Consider the following 26909-nt stretch of genomic DNA (forward strand, 5'->3'; position numbering starts at 1 on the left):
TTTTTACAGATTTGCTTTGTCATTTTACTTTTTGAAAAATGGCTATGCCCTCTTATTTTTATGTTGCTTTTCTATATGCATTTTTGTTCATTTTATTAGCCTATAATCATGTGCAGCTGTTGCTGTAAGCCTCTGTTCTTACGTTTTATATGTTACTGGTTTTACCACTCTCAATCTGTTTATTTCCATCCAAAGCTCAAGTTTTCTAAAATCACCTGATCTGTGTGATTATGTATTTTTCTTTGTTCTAACTAAAGCAAATATTCCCTTAGTTTATTACATATACACTTGTATTAAACTGACTTCTAATTATGCTCAAATCCAAGGTGCTGCATTAGTATTCTTTTTATTTTGCTTCTCTATGATGTCATAACAATGGTGAACAATCTTAGTGACATGTTATTCACCCTGCTACTCCTGCCAGAAAGTGTTGCGGACACAGAGTGGATTGATAAAGAACACTTTCAACCTCTCTATAAAGTTATGATGCTATAAGACCTCACAAAGTTATCAGTTTCTAAAACTGTTTTACAGGGATACTGTGTCGGTTTGTACTCACCTGGAACAAAGTAAATATTTAACTGTGGGCAAAAAAGTTTGTGGTTTTCTTTTTAAACCCTTCTTTATTTTCTAAACTAGCTTTCTGTGCACAAGGCAACTGTATTCCTCCATGCGTGCTTTCCGAGCTAGAAATTTGCAATAACTTCTTGGGTGTAACGGATTTTATATAAAACCTGACCCGCTAGAGCTTGTGGGCTCCTTGCTGGGCACAGTCCTTGCCAACCTCTCAAGGGGCACTGGGGGGCAAATAGGTTCTTTTCTTTTTAGATTCTTGGTCACTGAGTCTCTCTCCTGTCCTTCCTCTGTGATTTCTCCCCGATGTGAAGTGTTTTTTCACTACCAAGGAATCTGCTTTACAGGGGGCTACATATGACCGGGGATGTGACAGCCAGAGTCAAAACAGAATAAAACAAAATCAAAACCAGGCAGCTTTCCTCCATGCTACCCTCTGCTGCCCTCATTGTAATGAAATACTTTCATGTGTACATAGAAAGCTGGAAACAAATAGCTCCAATGTCATCACTGAAAGCTCCGCTGCCCTCAAAGTTACCTGTTAAGTAGAAACTTTCTCCTAATTTCTGACTTAAATTCATTTATTGCTGGTTTATTCCAATTTATTTTTCTTGCAGCCTTTTATTTAAATAGCACTTCTACGTAGTAGACATAAATAAAATAGTTATACTTCCTCCCAGTTACTTAATGATAGGTTAAACAAACTAAGAGAAAGATTGAGTCGGTATGTAACAAAGTAGGAAGACAATAGTGAAAACAGATTTGCTGAGTTTTTTATTCATAATTGCTAGATTTATAAATGGGAAAAATACAAGATAAGCAATTCTGTAGATCTTAATTCTAAAACTTTCTTGTGGATTGTATCTGTTCATATACATGTGTTATTTCTATGTTAGAGTGCAGAAGTTCATGTACGTTGTGAAAGACAGTGTTTTGATTCCAGAAACATTTAAGTATGCTGTATTCCAAGGAAGCAGCAAGCTAGTTGGTATTTCATATGCTAAAATATTCAATGGCTTAATTCATAAGAGAGAAGGGTTTTTTTAGTTAATTATTGATTTCAAATTAAGGTTTTTCAGAGATCAGCTGGTGAAGAAATCTCTGGTGTGGGTTTTTTTTGTGTGTGTTTATGTGTGTATATATATATATGGATATACATACAATTACACACACAAATATATATAAATATAAAAATATATGTGAAAGCTTAACCCTACTACTTGGTCTTAATGTTAGGAATATTCTATTCTCTCTAATGCCACAAAACAACTAGCATCATAGGTATTTCCTTTGTTGTCATTCTCAAGGACAGCAGTAAATAAGACACAGTATCTATATTTAGCGCTGTTGTCTCTCAGCTCATGAATTCCCTGTCATTGCTTGCCTGCTTTCTGTTTTCTAGACTATCAGTTCCTTTACTTTGTCTCCTTGTGATCTTCATCATTTCTCACTGGTAACCATGTCTCTTCTCCACATTGCTCCATACATTGTTCTACTTATCTGCCTTCCTATTGTAATATTTCCTGTGCTGACACTGAATAACATCTATGATCCAGGGTTTGTCTGTCACCACTGTTATCAAGTGAGGTCATCACCTATTCTTTTTAAAACCTATATCTTCGAGTGACTCTTGAAAAATCTAAGATGGAAACTTGTGCTGGATGTTTTATAACACTGTTTTTTTACCTGAGAATTTCAGATGTTTCCATTAGATCCAAATGAGTTAAGATTGTTTCTAGATCATGCTGTCCTTCTGGTTGTTCTCTCAAACATACGGATATAGCACTATTTCTACCTTCTCTGTCAATGAATGAAGATCTCAATTCCTCCATAGCTGAGGACCTGTAAAAGCCACTGGAATGTGAACTACACTTCCACAAGTTCACACATTTTTTTCCTTTTTTTAAATACAAAGGGTATTTACTCTTATAGGATGTACAAGTGAGAACATACCTTTCTGTTCATTAAAACTAAGGAAATCTAATTTGTTTCCTCATCTTAGAAATGATGATGAACGAGATGTTTAACAGCTCAGCAAGTAAACAAATTGACCTGTTGTCACAGCTTGTGGTAAATATCTCTTCCTGTGTGTTACTCGACCGTTTCCAGCCTTTTGACTCTGTTGAGAAATTGGAGGAGAAGGCTCATGAACTCATGCAGCAAAATAATTTTTTGGCTAGTAAGTACCTTATTTAAAATATGTATTGACAGAAAACATCCGATTTTATACTTGTTGTTTGTGTTTATTGATAAGGTAGGTTAAGCTTACGCAGTTTCAAAGTATGTATTAAACCACATATAATACAGGCAAAATAAAGTACATTTAGCTCAGAGGTATTCGCCAATATTTGAATGCTATAATATATCCTGTAAAGACTAATTATACTGTTGTTTTAATTGTGGAACTGCCAAATGAATCCTTGGAGTCTGTTATTTCTAACAAAATATTGAAAAGAATAGTCATAAATGTTTAAAGTAGAATAAAAGTTGAAAAATTAGTTGAAAAATGTACGGCGCTGAGGAAACTTGACTACCTATTACAACAAGATCATCTAGTTTACGTCCTTTCAAATTTTAATTTTTATATTCTTGGCTTTGCAAAAGAGAGGAAAGAAAACTTCGTCTGTAAGTTTTATTCTTAAGCACCTCAGAGAAATTTACTTTTTTATTCAAAGTAAATGAGCTCTTAAACAATCGATATATTTATTTTCTTCCCTGGGATTATGCCTTCTATACTTTTCCTGCATTATATCCTTATTGCTAAGAATCAGCTAATTGTACAAAAGAGTTTAAAAGACAAGAATTTTTTAAATTACACACGCTTTCTCTTTTTGCATATAATGCTTTAAGTTTCATGTAGCCTTTCCAAAAGAAAGCCCTATTTAAGTCTATACAAAGTGTGCCACATTTTTTTTCCCTTTATTGTTTTTGGTTTTATTGTCTTCCTGGACTCCTGTAAGTGCACAATAGAAGATGTGTCAAAACAATTCTAGGGAATGAAACTACTCATTCTGGAATCCTGGTTTTGTTCTGTAACCTGCACAGTACCCACGTTTGCAGAACGTGGAAGCGACCACCCTCCATCAACATAAAACAACAGGCCATACCATGAGATAAGGAAAATTTCTCAGGGTTACTTCGTAGGGAGTTAAATTGTTTGCCCCTTCAAGAGAAGAAACAGGTATAGATCTTAGACCTCCAAAAACTGAGTTGTCGAGTTCTAGATCCATTTTTCTTCTACTTACATAGGGAAGGGTCATACACTAGCATAAACCAAAACATTTATTGGGTGTTTTTTTCAGTACAGTGGCCTTATAATCTCACTGTGGCTTTTTAAGTACTGTGACTTAAAGAAGGAAGATGGCATTTTAAGGGACCTCATGTGTCCAGCATGTCAACATTACATGCTCAGATACAGGCATACATTCCTGTCCATAGTAAGATATGAAACTAAAGGGGAATTTTCCTTGCTTGCTTTATTTGTAGTCTTCAAAGCCTTCATAGCCTCATGAAATGTCTTGGGAAATTAAATGTTTGCATAAATGGGAAAATGAGATTGGCTAGTTGAAAAAATAAGATTTACAGTAAATTATTCAATATATTATCTTTCAGAGAGCCAGGTGGTAGGTAAGACATCTCTCCCCTTTCCTAAGGAAAAAAAAGGTCAATGTTTCACATTTGTCAAGAAGTCCTAAAAAGTCTGGCTCATCCAGAAAGAATTTTCTAAAATACAGAGCTAGAGAAAATAAATATGCAAATTCTGCTATGCTAAAACAGAAGTTTTGTAATTGACTCAGAAATTAAAAATTGGAGTAATATTTAGTGAGTTGGTACTGTTTACTTTGTCACCCACTTTCAGGGGTTGTTATCCTTTGATGGACAAATTTTATGGCTGCTGCTTTCGCTGTAGAATTGAGATCGGTCCCCAAAAAGGGGTTAAATCTGATTCAAAGAGAATAAACTCCAATTCAAAGAAACAAATCACAGAAGGAGTTTTCTCAGATAAAAATGATGGTTTCAAACCCATTTATCATGTGAATGATTTTTTACATTTCATATTAATGGATGTAAAAAGGGTAAGTCTCTATGAAACCTACAGTTCTTGTGTGGAGGGGTCAAGAATCTTTAGAGGCCTGCCCTGAAAAGTAAAGGTATCATACTATCATATTATAATTGGACATGAGTTAGCTATGTAAATATCATAAATCATATAAGCTTGGGTATGAAGTGCCTTTTCTTCTGGTGTCAGGTATCATCTTCTATACACCAAAGAACAAGACACAAGATTCTAGCAACCTCCTTCCACAACACATTTCATATACAATTAGAACCAGTGTTCTCTATAGCATGAGAACAGATTTGATTAAAAACCCAGCATGGAAATCGCATCCTCAGAAGTTGCCAGCTGATGGGTTTAAATACAACCACATCTTTATTCCTCTTCAAGAAATGATCGAAAGGGCAATTATTTCAGCACAGACGGGGACAGACACCTCAGAGCCAGCCATTCAGGTGCAAGCCATGCCTTACCCTTGTCATACCAGTGATTTGTAAGTAAACTTTCAGCTTTTTAATTAAATATATTATCCTTATTAGATTCATCTTAGAGAACTTGGGAAGCTACCAGGTCTTCATGGTGGGTGAATATATATCTCAGCACAGGGTTGAACCAGAATGTCCAACAACAGAATGTTATAGCACAGCAAATGATGTTTAACATCTGTGACCACAACACATTATACAACTTCTGTCTGGCAAATGACCCCTCATGAGCTGTTTGCAGATATACTGTGGAGTAGTCTGCTAGACAGAGACTGTGTAAACATTGTGCAACTAGCCCAGACTAGGCTAAGAAACCCACTTTCCATCCTTAATTGTCCTGTATGGTCTCTGGTATGTGTTGACATACTGTGTAAAGTTGATGAAGCAAAAGAAAAAGTGTAGGATTGTTCTGTGCAAAACCATCGAAACATCCTGACTATTAGAATTTAAAATTAGTCAGTGATAATAAATCTGATAAAGTAGAGAAAAGTTGACTGGCTTCTATTATTCCTTACTGTGCAAATATATTACTTTGTCATAGACACAAACCTAAATGCAGTGTGACTTGGAATGGAGCACTAAAGAGTGATTACATTGGTTGCATTGCTGACAAATACTTACGTAATATTGTAGTACCAATACATATATTTAGCATGTTACATGAAAAATAAGCACTTCTTACCAGAACAAGTCTTATTGCTCATGTCAGATCTTATTTTGTGCATACTTTGAGAATAGTCCTCGTATTATCTTATGAACATTCTGCTAAGAAAATATTTTACCTTTTGGGGCTAACAACTCTGCATATATGTTCTTTCATAGATTTCTGAACAATATAGGGTTTTTTTTCCCACTTATGATGATGTTAACATGGATGGTTTCAGTTGCTGGCATGGTTCGGAAGCTGGTTTATGAAAGAGAAATTCATCTTGAAGAGGTAAGAGGCAGATTAGCCTCTGAAAATAAAATTTATTTATGAAAGTGTACTGAAATATGAAACTTAAACTTTGAGATACTTTTATGTACTAATAATCCAACTGGTTTTGCTTTCACTTGTTTCCTCTGGGCAGTAGCTTCTAGCTCTAGCTGCCAACTGAGATTCACAAAATTGATTGTGCATCAGTCCTCTTAGTATGCAAATATTGGTCCTGAGACAAAAAGCAACATGAAAAAGATCCATAAAACTTGAAGCTGGAAACTGTTGTTTGGAAAAAGTCTTTGTGATTAGAATGGTTCTTATTTTGCATTATTCTTCATGTTTTGCTATATGTGGTCTAAAATGATAGAACTTCCTAAACCAAATAAAAATTTGTCATGTCCTGTGTAAGTATTAGAAATATAAGGGAGGATGACACAGAAAAATGAGGCAATTATTTGCTTATATCAATGGCTAGTCTCAACAGGTGACAAACATAATGAAGACAGGGGGTTTATGATACGTTTTCTATGTGGATAAATAACATTTTTTTGGAAGAATTACACTAGTCTTTATACTGCTGGAGTAAGCTTTTTTTAATTTGGAGAATGATCTAATTTCTTTAAATTTATGTTGTAAGATAGGCCTTATTTTTTTAATGCTTTAAAATGTTAAATCAACTTAATAATTTTGGTCATCTTCTGAAAAAATGTTTCAGAAGTAGTATTGGCTTGTTTCCAAAAGTGTTTATTTTAAAAAAAGAGGAGTGATGCCTTATACTTGACTAAATTATTATTTGCATGCTAATACATAAAGGTTTACAAATATATATATGTGTTACTTTCAGTTGAGCAACAGGCTGGGAAAAAAAAAAAACATTTGTTTATACGGTGCTCAGTACTTTTTAGAGTATAAAAAGGCAAACTCCTCACTGGAGGACTCAGTAATATGATATCTGGTCCTGCAGCCTTATGCAAAAGAGAGATATACCTGAGCACTCAGATTCCTCATATTAGTAGTATCTTGATGGCAACATATTTTGCTTAAAAAAAACAAAGTTTGTTTCCTAACTTGAAACTCTCTTTGCTATATTGTGTTGCAGTATATGAAGACAATGGGTGTTCATCCAGTCATTCATTTCTTTGCTTGGTTTCTGGAGAATGTCATTGTGCTCACAATAAGCAGCTGTGCTCTCGCCATCATTTTAAAAGCAAGTGGTATCTTTGCTCATAGCAATGGCTTCCTCATCTTCCTTTTTATCCTGGATTTTGGAGTTACAGTTATTATGTTAAGCTATTTTTTGGGAGCATTTTTTAGCAGTGCCGATACAGCAGCTCTGTGTGCCAGTCTTGTGTATATGATCAGTTTTTTACCCTACATAGTTTTGCTGGTCTTGCAGAACCAATTGAGTTTCACCAACCAGATTATAATGGTAAATGTTTTTTTTCTTTTCTGATTTTTCTTCTCTAATGATGCTGTGGATTTCCCCAGTTTCGAAACTTTAGACTGTAATTTACTTATATTTTCCCAGGTTTCTGTTTGCTTTTGAGTTTCACTGGAAATAAGTCACATGTTTTGTTTCATGTTTTGAAAGTAGAAAGGAATCAAAAATAATTTTTCAGGGAAATTTTGTAAACCTACGGAAAATATAAGGAGGTTGCATTCCTCATGCGCATGAAGTCTCTTTATGCTTCGGCCTCAAAATATTGTAATATTAATGTACTTTCAAGGACACACGATTACATGCTCCTCTTGAAAGTCATTATTTGTTTGGAGGAAAAGTAGTGATTGATTCTCTGAGTACAATTGGGGGTTAGATCAGAAATCTATCTACTGTTTATTTAGCTATACAGTCTGAGGTATGTGTTTCTTTTGGCATCGTTTTTTCCACATTCTTTCTTGTCCTTTGTATGCCATAGGCTGTTTTCCGTCTTTGTACTATCTTAACATACTGTTTCCCTGATTGGGACATCAAATATGACCATCATACAATGCAAACCATATTTCACACATTATGGCTTTTCTCTTTCAAAATAACTCATATAAGAAATTAAGCTGGTGGAATAACTCATACATTATTAAATAAAATAGACACTTTTTCAGTGTTAATTGGTCAGATAAAATATTTTGGTTCTTTGCATACAAGTAAGCACAGATGTAAGACTACAGAATTTGGGCATAAATAGGGTTGATTTTTTTTTTCCTGTTGTGACTTTTTTTCCTGCCTTTGGGCCACAGAGAAGAAAGTATGCATCAGATAACTTGCAGACTTTAAAACCAGTTATTTCAAAGTAACTGTTCAGATATCCTGCATTTGCTGAAAATGAGAGGCAGCAGCATCTAGAAAAGACAATAATTTTTGAAGAGCGGGAGAGGCCATCAAGTGAGATGGTGAAACCTTAACAATGTAAGAGGCGGGGACCTAGTTGGTGGGAAATAGCATGAACTTCTCTGTACAAAAGTTTAATCCAGTAATGATTTTGAATTTTTTTCTAAGAAGCAGCCTGTGTCATACTTCTTTCTTTAGATAGCTACAGAATATGTTCTTTTTTGTGTCAAATATTGCAGAAACCTTATTTAATTGCATTATTTTAACATAGGAGATAAAATGAACTGCTATTTTAGCTCACTTTAAAACTGCAGAACTTTATCACTGAGTAATCCTTATTAATTTTAGTAATGCTAAGTGATGGTCCCCATCAGCATTCTGAACTCCACAGTATTTTTTCATTGATCACCAGTCACGCTTTCTTGTTATACTACAGCACTAACTTGCTCATTTTCCACTTCATGCGTTTGTGATACAGCATGACTATGTTGCTTCTTGGAAGTCAAATGCTATTTCCTTTCATAAAATGCTGTCTCAGCATATAGTACCAATGTGCATATTCCTTCTGCCTCTGTTTCTTCTTGAGTTCTGCTCTTACTACAGAAACTCTTATGCATTATATGTTTTCAGTATATGTTAGACTTATGATGGTCTATAACTTGTTGTAAAGTTAAGTAATGCTTTCCAATATTAATAACTACATCAGTGGAGCTCTTTAAGGTGTAGCAAATACTACTGCAGTATGTGGGAGAGTATTGTTTAAACATAAAATGAAATAATAACAATTAGCCTACGTAAAACAAAGGTCTATTTATTTTGTGCTCGCTTTTAGTATCACGAGTTATTTTATTTCATCGAGTTTGTTAACGAAATGTTTTATTTGATGTTCACATTCTGTTTCTCCTGTGGTGTAGTGTCTTCTGTCTACAACTGCATTTGGGCAAGGAGTATTTTTCATTACGTTCTTTGAGGGCCAAGAAACAGGTAAGCTCTCCAGACCAAAGAAAAGCTTTGTAATTAATATTTCAAAAACTACAGCTGCAAATCTTTTTCACTTCATTCTGAAAAAAATCTCTAATCATGAGTTAGCAAGATAGATCATGACAGGAGAAAAAGCTTTTTAACACCCCTTGAAAACCAAGTTAAGCTTGTGCCACTTTCTAGCAATAAATTAAAGTGGGTTTAGCATTGCTCTATTTACAATAGAGGTTAGAGGAAAATCCCCATATCTAATGAGATGACAGAATGAACGTATTCAGCCAATGAAATCTCTCTAGAGGTGCAAACTCAAACTTTATATTTAGTGAAAATCAGTAGAGCTATCTAAGGGTGAGCAGATGACTGAATATTATTTCACTCATTGCATGTGTTATTTCTCTCAGGTCAGTGGAGGAAGCTTTGGCAAGTCATTTAGAGCAGTTTCTTGGAAGTCTTCATTGATGTCAGTGGCAACTTCAATGCTTGCTTTCTGGTGAGGATATCAACAGGGAGTTTTGTAGGATCATAAAATGGTTCAGGTTGGGAGGGACCTCTGGAAGTCATCTAGTCTACCTCCATTGATCTACCAGGGCCACCTAGAGTTGGTTGCCCAGGACCATTTCCAAACAGCTTTGGAATATCTCCAAGGTTGGAGACTCCACAACCTCTCTGGGCAACCTGTGCCAGTGTTCAGTCACTCTCACTGAAAAAGTGTTTCCTGATGTTCAGAGGGAACCTCCTGTGTTTCAGTTTGTGCCCATTGCCTCTTGTCCTGTCACTGGGCACCACTGAAAAGAGCCTGGCCCTGCCTTATTTGTACTCTCCTTTCCAGGTATTTACATATATTCATAAGATCCCCCTCGAGCCTTCTCTTCTCCAGGCTGAACAGTCCCAGATCTCTCAACATTTCCTCATAGGAGAGGTGCTCCAGTCTCTTAATCAGCTCTGTAGCCCTTTGCTGGACTCTGCAGTACCTCTATGCATCTCTTGTGCTGGGGAGTCCAGAACTGGACCCAGTACTTCAAGTGTGGCCTCATCAGTGCTGAATGAAAAGGGAAAGATCACCTCCCTTGACATTCTGGCAATGCTTTGCCTAAGGAAGCCAAAGATATAATCAGATTTCTTTGTGGCAAGGGCTTACTGTTGGCTCATGTTCAACTTTGTGTCCACCAGGACCCTCGGGTTCTGTTTTGCAAAGATACTATCCACCTGGGCGTCCCCCATCATAATTGGCACATGGGATTGTCCCTTGAGAAGTGCAGGACGTTGCACTTCTTGATAAACTTCATGTGGTTTCTGTCAGCCTGTTTCTCTAGGCTGTGCAGGCCTCTCTGGCCTGACCCTCTGGCATATCAGCCCCTCCTCCCAGTTTTGTGTCATCAGCAAGCTTGCTGAGGCTACACCCTGCCCCATTATCCAGATCATTAACGAAGATGTTAAACAGGATCAGACTCAGTATTGGCCCCTGGGGTTCACCTCTAGTAACTGACTTTCAGCTAGACTTTATGCCACTGATCACCACCCCCTGGACCTGGCCATTCAGCCAGTTTGAAATCCACTTCACTACTCCAGCCCATACTTCTTTAGCCTCTGTAGGAGGATCTTATGGGAGACAGTATCAGAAGCCTTAGTGAAGTCCAGGTAGACAAAATCCACTAGTCCGCCCTCATCTACCAGGCCAGCCCTTTCATCACAGAAGTTTAATAAAGTTGGTCAAGCATGACTTCCTCTTGGTGAAGCTATGCTGACTACTCCTGATGATATTCCTGTCCTTCATGTGCCTGGAAATGGTTTCCAGGATTACCTGCTCCATGACCTTCCCAGGGACAGAGATGAGGCTGACTGACCTGTAGTTCCCTGGGTCCTCCTTCTTGAAGATAAGAGTGATATTTGCTTTCCTCCAGTCTTTGGGCACTTCTCCCAGTTTCCATGATTGATCAAAGATTATTGAGAGTGGCCTTGTAATGACATCGGCCAGCTCCCTCAGTGCTTTTGGGTGCATTCCATGAGGGTGCATGGACTTATCTGTGGGCAGTTTCCATAAGCATTTCCTGACGTGATCCTCTTCCACCAAAGGTGCATCATCCTTGCTCCAGACTTTGCCCTGGGCCTCTGAGACTGGGGATTTCTGAAGAATCAGACTTGCTAGTAAAGACTGATGCAAAGGTAGCATTCAGTACCTCAACCTTTTCCACATCCTGTGTAACCAGGTCATCTGTCTTGTTGAGCAATAGGCCCACATTTTCCCTAGTCTTCCTTCAGCCATGTACTTATAGAAGCGCTTCTTGTCATCTTTGACATCCTTGGCCAGATTCAATTGCGACTGGGCTTTAGCTTTTGGATGCTTGAACAGCATTTCTGTAATCCTCACAGGTTATCCGTCCTCCCTTCCACCCTCTGTATACTTCATTTTCATGTTTGAGTTTGGCCAGGAGCTCCCTGTTCATCCATGCAGGCCTCCTGGCGTTTTTGATCAGATCTCCTGTTCATTGGGTTGGGCTACTCTTGAGCTTGGTAGATGTATCTGGGTTCACACATGCACTAGTGTATAACATAGTGGAGGTTTATGAGAACAATATTGTACAGAACAAGAACAGTGTAAGTTATTCACTCTCAACATAATGGTAAGGTGAATGTTTAATTATTGTACATTGGAAAGTAAGAAAAACAATTACCTTTCCTTTGTAAAATATTTTGTATGTTTCTCCTGTGTGTTTCTCCTCAGCCTGCGCAGCAGCTTGCCTCTGCAAGCTTGGAGGCAGCTGGTGAAATCCCCACCAAGCTACTGAGCAGGTGCAGAAATGCATGAAAACAGCCTGTTACGTTTAAGAGTTAGGAAGAAAAAATGTTTTTGAAACCAGCTAGGTGTTCTAACAGGTTGCTGTATTTTAACATGGTGATCCCTATTATCCCCAAGCTAAAAGCCGTCCCTGTTGAGCCCAAGTTCTAAAAAAGTAGAAAAACGAATGTCTGCACCCTTGATAAATGTCTACAAAGGTTATGCTTTTATGTATCTAAATATGTAAAGGGATGTCATCCTTTTCTATTTTTACTACTACGGCAAGATTGATATTGATGACAGTGGATGTTTCAAACCATTAGGCATTGCAAAAGTATCAAAATGACATAATGACACCAACTTTTAAGAGTAGAAAAGACAGTTGCAGAAAATATTACTTGAATTTCCCACTAGACATTTCATCAAAATGACTCATCTTTCCTGAAGAAAAGGAAAAACGTGCTTTGTGGAAAAACTGCTTTTCTTGACAATCTTAGAAAAACAATTTTATAAACAATATCATAACCCACTGTTCTGTAAACAAAGTAGCATTTTCAGGAAAAAATACAATGCTTTCTGTAAATCTATGATTTGGTTACTTTTGTTTTCCATTTAGCAATATGGTACCTTTCTGTAGTACTGGTGTTTTGTACCTTCTTTCTTCCTTTCACGTCTCCTGCAAAGTAATGAGTTTATGAAGCAATTACTCAGTGAGTTTGCTGTTCCAGTTTACCTCCAAATACAGTCAATGCACACAAATACAAGCTTTCTAGAATTCACAGATATGACTTAAAATTTCTGTAACGCATTTCTTTATAATGTTAGCAAAATGGCATATAGTGTGATTCATTGAAGAGATCAGTGCTCCATTTTGTTGGAGTCATAGTTCTTTTTCTTTCGCCAAATTAAGAGCCAGCTAAAACTTCATAAACAGCCCTTTCTACAACAGCTTCTCTTCATATTGCCAGCAGCATGTCACCTGCTGTTATAAGATGGGACCAGTACTATTCAATATATTCATCAATGACTTGGATGAGGGAATTGAGTGTACTATCAGCAAGTTTGCTGATGACACCAAGCTGGGAGAAGTGGCTGACACGCCAGAGGGCTGTGCTGCCATCCAGCGAGATCTGGACAGGCTGGAGAGTTGGGCAGGGAAAAATTTACTGAAATATAACAAGGGAAAGTGCAGAGTCTTACATCTGGGCAGGAAAAACCCCAGGTTCCAGTACAGGTTGGGGAATGACCTATTAGAGAGCAGTGTAGGGGAAAGGGACCTGGGGGTCCTGGGGGACAGCAGGATGACCATGAGCCAGCACTGTGCCCTTGTGGCCAAGAAGGCCAATGGCATCCTGGGGTGTATTAGAAGGGGGGTGGTTAGTAGGTCGAGAGAGGTTCTCCTTCCCCTCTACTCTGCCCTGGTGAGACCTCATCTGGATTATTGTGTCCAGTTCTGGGCTCCTCAGTTCAAGAAGCACAGGGAACTGCTGGAGAGAGTCCAGCGCAGTGCCACGAAGATGATGAAGGGAGTGGAGCATCTCGCTTTTGAGGAAAGCCTGAGGGAGCTGGGTCTCTTTAGCTTGGAGAAGAGGAGACTGAGGGTGACCTCATCAATGTTTATAAATATATAAAGGGTAGGTGTCACGAGGATGGAGCCAGGCTCTTCTTGGTGACAACCAACAGTAAGACAAGGGGTAATGGGTTCAAGCTGGAACACAAGAGGTTCCACTTAAATTTGAGAAGAAACTTCTTCTCAGTCAGGGTGACGGAACACTGGAACCCAGGGTGGTTGTGGATTCTCCTTCTCTGGAGACATTCAAAACCCGCCTGGACGCCTTCCTGTGTTACCTCACCTAGGTGTTCCTGCTCTGGCAGGGGGATTGGACTAGATGATCTTTTGAGGTCCCTTCCAATCCCTAACATTCTGTGATTTTGTGATTCTGTGATAAACAGAGGCTTGTAGAGGCATAGCGATTCATTTCTATTCATTAGGATTACTCTTATTAACTACAGTCTTTTTTGTGTCAGCACTTAAATACACAGAAGTGTGTGGTGTTGATGTGTTTGTGATCTTTAATGCTGTGCTGATTTAGCTTCGACCTTTTAAAAATCATTATTATTATTACTATTACTACCAGGAATTCAGTGGAATAATGTGCACCAGTCAATAGCACAAGGAGGATACATGACCTTTGGATGGATGTGCTGGATGATGGTTTTTGACTCCATTTTATATTCTATAGGTGGCTGGTATTTCAGCAATATTATTCCTGGTAAGATCATGGAGCTGTTCTTATTTAATGTATTTGAAGAAGTTCTTGAATGAATGGACGGAATTGTCTTTCCTCATTGTATGCAGCTAAAACAAAACCATAGCTTTTTCTGAGTTGAGGTTTTGATGTACAGAACTCCCTGATTGCTTTAGGGACTGGGTAAGAAAGTCTTCCTACGTATGTAAATATTGAGTAGTGCTTAGAGATGGACTAGAATTTGTAGCCAGGCATGAAATATCTTTTATTTGTAAATGAGGGTGACTAATATTTGAAAGACTTAAGAACTTGTTGGTATTTCACAGTAACAAAGCTCAGTCTATAGCAAAACTTCCTGTGAAAATGGTGAATCTTCTGATCCAGTACTTGGACTGAAACCCATGAACCACATGTATTTTGATCACAAAAACTTCAAAATGCCTGGTCACTGTATCTCGCTCCCAGGCAGTCCACAGTCCAATGCATAAGGAAAACTAATTATCTTTCAAGTGTATTTTCAGAAAGCAGTGTGATTTTTTTTTGTAATTACCTAAGCTTTATGGATATTATTGAGTTGTTTGATGCATTTTTAATTGTTAGCCTAATGCCTCACTAGCTGTTTGAAATTTACCTTTCTTCTGATTTGCATACGTTACTTTTTCTTCTAGCTACTCTCTATTTGTTTTAAAAATATAAAAAGTAAGAAATTAATTTTGCCTTGAAAGAATATACAACTGAATTTTACAAAGTTTAGCTTAAATAGACACCTGCACTTCAGTGTCAATGACATGCAACTCCAAACACACAGAGTGTGTATTGTGTTAGTGAAGCCTGGAAAGACTGGGCAATGCCAAAGTTGAGGTTGTGTGTAGCAGCATATATTCACTCTTTCTGTTTGAATTGTACGATACATGTTTTTTGCACTGGCTGATTTGTTTAAATTGTACAGATAGTAAAGGAAGAATAATCTTTAATGACTCATGCAATTGATTAATTTTAGAATATAAAGCTGTTTGTCTTGTCAGGCCATTTTTTTTTTCCCCTCTAGATTACAAGATTGCGTTAGGCTGTGCCTACATATTGTTAAGTCTATGAGTCTGTTCCACTTTAAAGTTGATTTAGAGATAGAGTAAAGCACAGTATCACTGATGATTGATTATTTTACCCAGGACCTGGTGTTATGGCCAAGTGACTTTTTTCCATGTTGTTAAGTGCAGCTAAGAGTTTGAACTAATTAAATGGTCTAACTAGCTCTTTGCAAATAATGATAGGACATTAGTAGCCTACAAACAAATATGAAAATACTGTAAATTTTGCAATAGTTTCTATCATAATTACCATCTAGGTAAATTTGGAGTAAAGAACCAATGGTACTTTCCTTTTACTGTTTCCTACTGGAAGAACCAGTGTGGTGCAGAGAGGAGGAAGAGACATTATGTGAATTCTAATATGTTTTTCTCCAATGAAAACTTCCAAGAAAAAGGTTTGTAGTCATAAAATGGTTTTAATAACTGCTCTTTTCTAAACAGTGTACTGATTTTGATCAATCTGCTCTTATCATTGCTTGGTCCTATAATATGTGTTTAGATCTTGTCCCTTTCTCTCCATTATATAGTGTATACTATGAACATTATATACTAACTGCTAATTGTGCTGTCACCTGTAATGCTTGAATCATTCAATTAAAACTATTGTACATAAATATTTAAGAAAACTATTTAAAAAATATAAAATAAGTATCTCTTTGGTTCATCCTGTCCCTGTGTATTGCCTCTTTGCTACAATCTTCTGAAGTTCCTTGAACCCTTTCAAATTCTTACTGAATCTGAAAAGTGTTGTGATATATTAACTTTCTCCCCGCCCCTGCAGTTTCATTTTCTTTCTCCCCGTCTGCTGTTTTTATTTGCTTCTTGTTTCAGTGGAAAAATGAACTCATTCATTTGTTTCCCTTCTATTTCTTATTTCCCTCTTCCATAATCACTGCTCTTTCTATCTCTGCTTCTTAGCCTTTTGTTTAAAAAAGCCACTGTTATTGTAACTAATTTTTATCTGCCTCCAGATACATTCACTGCTCTCCTATTTCTTTGTTCACTTGCTTAGAATTATTTTAGATGTTTTAGGTTTTTTTCCTCTCTCAGGTCTCTTTAAGGACTTTCTCATATTTCATTTATGTTTTGTGGATGAAGGAATAAGTAACACTCACCTATATTCCCTCTTGGTCCTTAGAACAACGTGATAGGTTGTTGTGGTCTTTTTGTAAGTTACAGTAGCTTGGAAAAGATCCAGTTGTCTGTAGCATATGTGAAGTATAGGAACAACTCAGCAGATTTATGTATTGATATCTCCTAGAGCAGGGCAAACTTCAAAAGGTTTCGAGGTTCATTTAAGCATTTGTGGAACAGCTATCAGTATGAATTTTGTCTGAATTTCTGTAATTTGAAACAATTTCATTTAGATGAGATGATTGTCTTTGGTGCTTAGTTAAATTGAAGAGTTTCAGTGTTTACCCTTGGGTTCACCACGTCCTCTGTGGAAAATGAAGAAAAAGCTCACCTCTGCCTGAGAAGTTACTAGTGTGGTCTGATGGCTCAGGCCATCCAAGTGATTACCTACAACTTTGTGGGTCTGTTTGTCTCACTTGTCCTCTGCTTAAAATGATGCATGTCAAGTGCTTGGTAGCAAATCGTTTGTGTGTGAACTCTAACGCTGCTCTGCATGCAAAAGACTTGCTCTCGTTCATAAGAACTGGGCATCATTGTACTGAAAATGTGATAAATGCATTTTTCATGGATAATTTGCTTGGAACAGCAATGTGAGTTGCTCCCGGGGGATTTCTCCATTTGTTCCATATCCCAGGTAGGAGCTGGTTTAGTGGGTGTGGAAAGCACTTTGGAAATCAGAGGTGTGTCAGGGAAGGGCTGGAGTGTACGTTCTACAAGCTGGAACTGCGACTAGAGTATGGCTGGCAGAGACGTGGGTGCTGAGTATAAATCTCTCTTCTTGCAATATTTAATTATTTATATTTTATTTAATTACATATCAAATTACATCAAATATAGATATAAATTATAAAAATAGATAAAGATATATTTTTTATATTTTGATATATAAAATATATCTTTAAAGGGATAATTCTCTCTTTTCATAATTCTCATCCACAACAGTTTCTGTTTCTTTGGACTAACATTCCAATTTGGCTTGCCTTTGTTTAAAGAGAATTAAAAAAATCCCACTACCAGTTTTCTCAGTTGTAATGAGTCAATAAAATATTACATGTTAATAATAAATTTATGGAGATGGTGATTGACTGTGCTCATGTTTGGAAAGTAGTGCCAATCTTTCCTCCTGACATACAAAGGAAATCAACTTGACCTGTGTTATATGATCATCTCAGTTTGTTGAGCAGTTTACCTCACCATTAGAAAAATGCTGGGTATCCACTTGCCTTGAAGACCTTCTGTTATGCTTAGACTAGACTGCTGCTCTGAATCATTTCACAAAGAGATCTTCTTTACTTTTTTGACTGGATGAATTGGGAGGATTATCTTGCTATGCCTGTTAATGTTTTGTGCCCAAAACTGGATGGCATATATAGAGTAGTTCACACAGTTAGAATTTTCTCATGCTTATGGGCATAAAACAATGATTCAAGCAACATTATTATAAATGTTTTTTGTATTAGAAATAAAATATAACAACTATTTTATGACTCCATGGAGATGTATGTGAACATGCACATGACTTGGCATAATTGTTTTAGGTTGCTTTTTAAAACTGCAAATAGGCCAAGTTCTTAGCAAATATTAACTGGCATAGCATCTTTGTCAGTCAAGCTTGTGTGAGTTTGGAGCATCTGAAAATCTGTTCCAGGCTTTGGTAAATGGCAACATGGATTAAGTTTATTTGTTATTCCCTATATATGCACACACATATGTTTAGATTCAGAACCCTCTTGATCTGCTGCTCTTCCCCACACAGAGCCAGCACCTCCAAGCTGGAAAGGCCCTTGCATGGAAGGAGCCACCATTGGTGTTGTGCTGCTGTCTCTGACCAAAGAGCATGTGGATGGCCAGAAAGCTGCTGTTAAAGGTCTCAGCCTCACCTTCCACAGAGGTCAGATAACGGCACTCTTGGGACCTAACGGAGCTGGCAAGACAACCGTTATGTAAGTCTGCCATTTAGTGCTGTTACACTCCCCTCTGATCTCTCCTGTGCTTTCTCACTTCAAAATGTTTGTGAACTCCTTCCTATGTTGTTTTTTCTTTTTCCCAAATAAATATTTAATAATCTCCCCGAAGCACATGGAAAGTGAAGGCCGTTGTTTGCAGATGACACCAAACTGGGTGGGAGTGTTGATCTGCTGAAGGGTAGGAAGGCCATACAGAGGGATCTGGACTGGCTGGGAGGGGTCTGGAGCCCAAGTTTTATGGGGAACGGTTGAGGCAACTGCGGCTGTTTAGCCTGGAGAAAACGAGGCAAGTGACAGGACAAGAGGAAATGGCCTCAAGTTGTGCCAGGGGAGGTTTAGATTGGGTATTAGGAAAAAAATTTTGACGGAATGGGTTGTCAGGCTTTGGAACAGGCTGTCCAGGGAAGGGGTGGAGCCACCATCCCTGGAGGTGTTTACAAGGCGTTTAGACAAGGTTCTTAGGGACAAGGTTTAGTGCTAGAGCTAGGTTAGCTTATGGTTGGACTTGATGATCCTGAGGATCTCTTCCAACTGAAATGATTCTATGATTCTATCTACAACAAAAGCAATGTAATGAATAGAGAACTGGGTCCTCTGTGCCACTGAAAATATTTAGTTCAGGAGCAGCTCAACTAGGAACTGGGAATGTCTAGTTGTGGAGTTGAAAACATCTCAGGAAAGTGTTCTTTTCTGACATCCCACATGTACTGCTGTTACATGGATAATGTGGAGTTCTATGGGATTTCGTGCTTTGTTCCTAGAGATTGAAAGGAACTCTTTTCTTGGCAATTGACCAGAAATGAAAATAACAAAAAGAAAATGACACTAAAAAATATCTCAATTAAGAAGTCTATGTATTTCTACTTTTATGTTAGCTATGATCAGCTTTAATAAAACCAGTGATGCAGGACAGGACCCAATTAGGAATTACTCCTCAGCAAGAATATACATGTGAAAAAGGAAACAATGGTCTGTCATATTTGGTTGGGAAAAAATAGATTTTGTTCTGGAAGTAAGGAAATGATGGATTGTTAAGATCTTGGTATAAAAAGAAAAAAAAATGATGTCTCTGTAACTATGCTCAACTGAATCGGTGTTGCTCTAAGGATGCTAGGCTATTCCTCAAGAAATCCAAGTGTGAGCTGTGTAACACAGTCATGATCTTGCTGATTTTTTTTTTTTTTCCTTACTTGTATCAGATCACTGTTGACTGGTCGATATCCACCAAGCTCTGGTACCATTATTATTAATGGCAAGGACATACGTACTGATCTAGCTGCCATCAGGACAGAGCTGGGTGTTTGCCCACAGTATGATGTCCTGTTCAACATACTAACAGTACGAGAACATCTACTGCTTTATGGATCCGTGAAGGCACCTGGCTGGACAAAGGAACAGCTGAATCAGCAAGTCAGTGGGTAAGTTTTCCTTTCATTTGTTGAAATCTGTCAATTGCAAGCCACTTAAACAAGAAAGTGCTAAAGCAAAACTGCAAGTAGAAGCAAATGGAAACTGCAGGTTTTCCATGAGTATTTATCACACTTCATATTCTGAAAATGTGTTTTGAAAATAGATTTCCTAGTTTTTAATCTTTACTTGAATGTATTTGTAGTGAAAATGTCAATGTTTGAAAATCTGGTATATGGAACCATCAAATAATTTTGTTTTGACTGGAGTGGAGATGGTGAACCTGGTAGCAGCTGCAGTGATTCCCACCTCATGCTGTCTGCCTTACCTCCTTCCTTGCTGCAGAGGCAGATAGAAAGTAAACTGCTTTATGCTCACCCTGAGTTTTCAGATAAGCCAACACTGACTTTATGTGTTTATTATCCTGTATTCCCTCACCTGCAGTAGAGGGAAGATTGGAAAACCAGAAAAGGCAGGTAAAGACAGTGCTTGTTACAATCTTTTAAAACAGGCCATTGTATTTTTTTCCTTTCTCAAATTCAGAGTTTAAATGTGTTCAACAAGTGAAGGGGTTTAAAAACAGACAATCCGATAAGAAAAACAAGTCAGAGCTCTGACATGACTTCAGGGGATTAGCCACTTGTCAGGTTGAGAATGTTTGCTAGTGGTTTTAGGCAGCTACTTTTTCATATAGGACTAGATCTTCTTCATTTTTGCATCATGTGTATTAAACCACTAATAAACTGTATAAGGTGAAATCTTGTTCATTAGTATCAAACTGCATTTTCTGAACTTTGGAAATAAAATGTATGCTCTTCTAATAGTGTAGCAGTGTAAATAGTTTCTGTTTACTTTCTGATTCATGCTAGACTGTGTGGAGGGCTGGGCACTTCCATGCTTCAATGGAAATAAAAGCCAAGTTGATGGGAGTTCTCCTGAAGTGTACAATTAGGCGTATGTAGACACGGTTGTGGAAAAATGGCTTTCCCTTTTGGTAGCTATCATAAAAGCCTGTTACTTTAAAATTTTAATCTGAAAAATCTCTAGTGTGAGACACTGCATTATCTCTAGAAACAACAGAAACAACTTTCCAGAACAACAAGGACAAACCAGATATAGTGTTTGGTTAAAATTTATGCAAAATAATATCCTGTATTTTATTGTACTTAGACTGCTGAATTGTAATTTCAGCAGCAGTCTGTCATACTAATCACACATGAGAATACTCAGGACTCTGCAGGCCTTGCTGCTAAGAAAAGTTTACTTGTTTTTTTAAAGGCAATGAAAGCTTTAAAATACTTCAGAGAAACTAGCAAAGCAACAAAACAATGAAATAAATTTGGGTTTTATTAAGCAAAGAGAGATCCCTTCTAAAGAGATTAGAATAATTTTCTTTGATATATATCTATACAACAATTATAGAAATGCGTTTTCTTAAAAATGAAAAATTCTCCTAGGGTATATAGCATGGTTTACAGGCTGTACATTCACTGAAATGATTCAGGAGGTTAGTTTAGGACTGTTGAGACTTTTACGTTTTGCTTGCAAGCCTGATAGCAACCGAAAGCTTCCTTTATTGAGCATGTTCCCACACACTGCTCAGATGCAAGACTATCAGAGGGCAAGGGTTGAATAGGCGATGTCTGTAAGGTATCTCCTAGTCCTTAACACAAGAATTAGATTAGGTTGGATTAGGTAGTATTATCCTACCTAGGGATCACTAATCTGTTTACTTTACAGAAAGACGTCTTCAAAAGAAACAACAAAAAAGGAACAAAAAAAGCAGCAGTATTACCTTATTTATTTCAAATGACTACAGAGTTCCTAAAAACTCATATTTTTTTAAGGTTTTTTAGGTAGTTGTAAAAACTGAAGCACTAACCATCTTTACAGTAGTTTAAGAGACTGTAATCTAAAGTTTACTGAAATCATTGGACAAACTGGTATTTGTTTTATTGGAATTAATTTCAAATTTTTTGTTCTTATCCTGCACAATACTGATCCAGAATTTGTATTTAAGGTGTTGATGCCTGTTTATACTTTGTAGGTAAAGATACAAATTTTTTTCCTATTCATTTTTGCCACCAAATTGTAAAATCAGTCTGAGGTAGTAGTTTTTCACTTTCCATTTACAGTAACATTTTAGTAAATCTGCTCTGAGTGGACATGAGAAAAAAAAGACCTTTTCAAGACCATCCCATTTCTGTACTCCTGTTTCAGAGCTCTGGAAGATGTGGATTTATCCCAACATCAGTACAAACCTGTTGGAGCCCTTTCTGGGGGAATGAAAAGGAGACTGTCAATTGCCATCTCCTTTATTGGAAACTCAAAGACAGTTGTTCTAGATGAGCCTACCAGTGGAGTAGATCCATGTTCTCGACGTAGCATCTGGAATGTTCTTCTGAAGTACAAATCTGGTACAAATCTTATACACATAACTTGCTGCTTGTTTTCCTTTCTGGAATTCTGTTTCAATAAATTTAAACAGGAGAGTTACGATATTCGTATTGCTATTCAATAACCAAACACATTCATTTCAGAGGTAACATTTAATTGAACTTGGGAAACTTTAAAGGAATCAAGTGAGATTAGAAGAATTATCTGCTATCTCATGAAAGATGCCCAGTCTAGCAGAAGATTGAGCTTAATTCTGAGTCCTGTCCTGAAGTTTCTTCTCTCCTCTCTCCTCTCCTCTCCCCTCCTCTCCTCTCCTCTCCTCTCCTCTCCTCTCCTCTCCTCTCCTCTCCTCTCCTCTCCTCTCCTCTCCTCTCCTCTCCTCCCCTCTCCCTCTCCCTCTCCCTCTCCCTCTCCCTCTCCCTCTCCCTCTCCTTTCTCTCTCCTCTCCTTTCTCTTCTTTCTCTTTCTTTTTTGTCAGTGTGTCAAAATTATTTTCTGTTTTTCATTTCTGATTTTGCACATATCTGTACATAGATGCGTATATACTTCTAATGAAAATAGACTCATTAGTCAGTCTGCTACGTTAATTGTTAAGTGCCATAAGGTTAAAAACTGATTGTGGGAAGCAAACTCTTCAGCTAGTGAGCACTCAATTAGCCGTAATAACTCACAGTGAACGATTCATTGAAACAGACACTGCTGTTATGTGGTGTTAAGGAATCTCTTAAGGTCTTAAAACAGCTTGAAATTGTAATGGCTTAATACTGCTTACTACATATAACACAAGGCAAAGCAAGTTTAGACCTGAATCTAACTCAGACTGTAAATCCGAATGCAAGTCTGGTTTGTGCCTTGTAGTTACGTCTTGAAAAGACTTGAAAATTGTTCCCTTAAAGGTAAAGGAACCACATGAAAGCAAGATGTGTTTCTCTAGAAACCAAGTTTTGCATACTTGTGCCAATATTTCTGATGCAGGTTGCACACTGATCTTTACCACTCACCACCTTGATGAGGCAGAGGTGCTCAGTGACCGCATTGCCATCCTGCAGCATGGCCAGCTGAGGTGCTGTGGTTCTCCCTCCTATCTGAGAGAAACATACGGCCAGGGACACAGTTTAACGCTCGTAAAAAAGGTATCCTATAAATGTACTGAACAGAACTTAACAGTACCTGCCAAGTAATAGTTGTGTATATGCTAAGGGAGTGCATGTCCCTGCCAGGAAGTAATATGTAATAGAAATTATTTGATAGTGAGCAAAACATGTTTTTATCAGCTTTCTTGGTTGTTTTGGGTAGGTGTGGTATTATTATTATGATTATTGTTACTACTACTATTATTATTTGGAAGAACACAATTACATAATTGAAAATGATGAATTTCAATATTTAGCTGAAAAGGGCTTTGTCTCACTGTTCTTTATTCCTGGGAAGTAGTCTCTGCCTCCCAGGTTTGATGTGGTTTCATCAGTGGAAATTTTCCTATATGAATTCTACTACGAAATCCCATACTTCTGGTGACATTTAACTTTTTGTGCATGATTATCTTTCTTTCCTGATAGCCTTCTGTGTTTGAAATCCAGGATCCTAAGCATATTGTTCGGGTCACATCTTTGGTACAGACCCACATCCCAGAAGCCTTCTTGAAAGAGAATAGTGGGACTGAGCTGACCTATGTGATTCCAGAAAGGGCAGATAAGACCTCCTTTAAAGGTCTGTTTCAGGCTTTAGATCGAAGCCTTCATCATCTACATGTGACTGGCTATGGCATTTCTGACACCACCTTGGAAGAGGTACTTTTAGCTTTTCTGTGTAATAACATTTTCTTGCTTAGAGAATCCTGTATTAACTTCCAGTTGCTCTTATTGTATCTTCCATATTTCATAGCAGTTTCTTGTGAGAAACATGTTTTTAAAAAAAAAAAATTCAGGCAAAATGTATAAATGTATATTTTCTCGTTTTGCTGCACTGTTAATTTCAGCACTACGACTTCAAGAATCCAGTGTAAACACTGAGGAACTGTGTAACATTTACATGTTCATTTCTGCATTTACTTAAGAAAAAGTTAATGTCTCATTGATTTAGTGAGAACCACCGTTGTCCTGGATCTTTAGCACTGGAATGAGCTTTGAACTTGCAAAGCTGGAGGTTCAGTTAAGATATCTCTTGGGATGGAAAAAAATTTCTGAGAGTACTCTCAGACTTGCAAAGTTGTAAAGCTTAGAACCTGGCAAAACTGTGTGGGGAAATGTCTAAAGAGTGTTCTGTGGGTATACTGAGAGAGGTACAGTTACATACATGTATACATGAACATATATACATGCTAATATACCTACGTATACATATTTTTCTGTGTCTATATATATGAAACAGACCAGAGAAAGAGACTCTGTTATGCTTCTTCATCACTTCTGAATTTAGCTCAATGTAAATAGCCATATCAGTGAGAAGTTATTTTCCTTGGACTCTTTTTACTCCGACTATAACTTCTAAATATCAAGATTCCATAAACCACCACTCTTCAAGTTTTGTATTATAGATATTTTTTAAAATATAATTTTTTCCACTACTTCAAGTGATGATAGGAGACTCAGTATTTTTTTTTGATGCACAAAACACGTGTATTTTTATTTGATGGCACAATTTATTCAATATCACTTTGTGAAACTGCGTAATCCAGTGATTAGATATATTGTTAAAGACAGACAAGGTTGGATTGTTTTCTAACAGAAAATTTAATATATGTTTGAAAAAAACCCCACAAAAGCAACGAAATGCAGATTCTTGTAGAGTGGCATTTTTAACATATAGCAATAAATACTTAGTATAGAAGAGAGATGTGTCACTTCTCCCTCTGTTCCCTGGAAATGTATGAGATGGTATGATACAGCACCGTGGTCAGCTGCAACACAAGATCCCCCAGGGAGATGTTCATCTTTGCTGTTTTTATGAAGATGATACACTTGAAAGCCTGTGCATTGTATTTTTGCTGTGTAAGCCATATGCATGGGAATTAATGGGGTCAGATATTTGAAACTGCATCAAGAGTTCTGGGTTTGTTTTACAAATTTAGAATTTTTCATGTTATATAATCTGTGAAAAAATACAAATAGAACCCAAATAATGCAAGTAAACCTAAAATGACAATTTTTCATGAAATTTATTGAAGCAATATGCCACTATGTGGACCTGCTCTATCCTGAAGTGGTCCATTGGGAGACATCTTCAGGACTATGTTGGTTTACTACATAGCTTTTTAGGACCCCAGACAAGCATAAAGGATTAGGTTTTACACAATTGTTTATAAACTGAAGTCCAAAGTATGATCTACCGGCAAGTATGTGGTTTCCTTTTCTATACAACTTAGTTATTAAAAACATAAAGGCATCTCTTCAGTGTTTCTCTTATAAATGATCATAGTACATAAAGCTAGTCTGGCAAACATTTGCTATGGCAAGGGGTGGGGGAGGAGGAAAAAAAAACCTCAGACAAGTTTAATAAACATTTTACATAAAGCTATAAATTAAATTATGTTCCCACTATACAATTCTATGAGGCAAGTAAAAAACTTATTGAAGAAGCTTATTGAAAAATTGTTATTTTCTTTCAAATTATATATGGCGATTAACATGCTATAAGAAAGAATACTGTTCACTGCCAAACTTTATAGATTCTGAGGTAATGTATATATTTGGAACCTTTTTTGATTATGTCCCTGTGGGGTATCATAGAACTTTTCAGAACTGGCATCTGTAAAATAAATTGTGAGATTGTCATGAAATATGATGAAGCTTCCTCAGCGTGCTATATCTGTTATTCAGTTGAGAGCTTGCTTTTGGTTGTTTTCTGCAGGGGAGGTTAAAAAAACTTTAAAGGTGGTATTAGATATTGATGTATCATTCTTCAGCTTGAGGAGTTAATGCATTAATTTAGGGTGATTTCTGTCATCTCTGCATCTCAGCATTAGTCGTTGTTACAACCTCAACTCTCCATTTTCTTATCAAAAGCCTCTTTGCATTGGCAACTAAATGGATAGGACATAATAGAGCTATTTAGTCTATTCAAACAATTCAATCTGGAAACAAAGGACTCTGACTTAAAAGGAAGAAAGATGTTATAATTTTTATTTTATCCTTCCTTTTTGTTCTCTTATACACTTGCCATTATTCTTTTTCAGTCTGAGGGGCACTCGTACTCTCTAAAAATCTTACTCTTCAAGGGAAACCAAGATTCAATTCATACTTCAAAGCAGTCTTGAAGTTCTAAAAAAATCACTTCCTGACATCTCACTAATATTGCGTTTGCTTCATTTTAGGTTTTAAATATCTTTTCCAACCATTTGCTAATAACATTGTTAGGATAATATTACTTCTGTTCACAATATCCTGTGAAATATCAGATAAATTGTCATTTGCTCTGTACGATATGGTCCTTAATGATTCCCATTCTTAATGGGATGTTTGAGAACTTCCTGGATACTATGGGGAGGACTGGGCAAGGCAGGTGACCTTCTGCCTGTATAGCTGTATCAGAATAGCTGCATCGGTGAACCT

At 37.2% G+C, this 26909-nt stretch overlaps 1 protein-coding gene across 1 annotated transcript in view; it reads left to right on the forward strand.

Annotated features, from left to right (window-relative positions):
* Positions 1 to 26909, forward strand: part of ABCA13 (ATP binding cassette subfamily A member 13) — a 190392-nt gene that overhangs the window by 74469 nt on the left and 89014 nt on the right. The window contains 12 exon segments of the mRNA XM_065629402.1: positions 2576 to 2752; positions 4823 to 5123; positions 5938 to 6052; positions 7134 to 7463; positions 9275 to 9344; positions 14256 to 14390; positions 15712 to 15849; positions 18345 to 18531; positions 19755 to 19973; positions 22183 to 22379; positions 23335 to 23492; positions 23919 to 24149. Coding sequence (XP_065485474.1) covers positions 2576 to 2752; positions 4823 to 5123; positions 5938 to 6052; positions 7134 to 7463; positions 9275 to 9344; positions 14256 to 14390; positions 15712 to 15849; positions 18345 to 18531; positions 19755 to 19973; positions 22183 to 22379; positions 23335 to 23492; positions 23919 to 24149 — 2258 coding nt within the window.

Source organism: Caloenas nicobarica, chromosome 2 (assembly GCF_036013445.1).
Source record: "Caloenas nicobarica isolate bCalNic1 chromosome 2, bCalNic1.hap1, whole genome shotgun sequence".
NCBI classification, from domain to species: domain Eukaryota; kingdom Metazoa; phylum Chordata; class Aves; order Columbiformes; family Columbidae; genus Caloenas; species Caloenas nicobarica.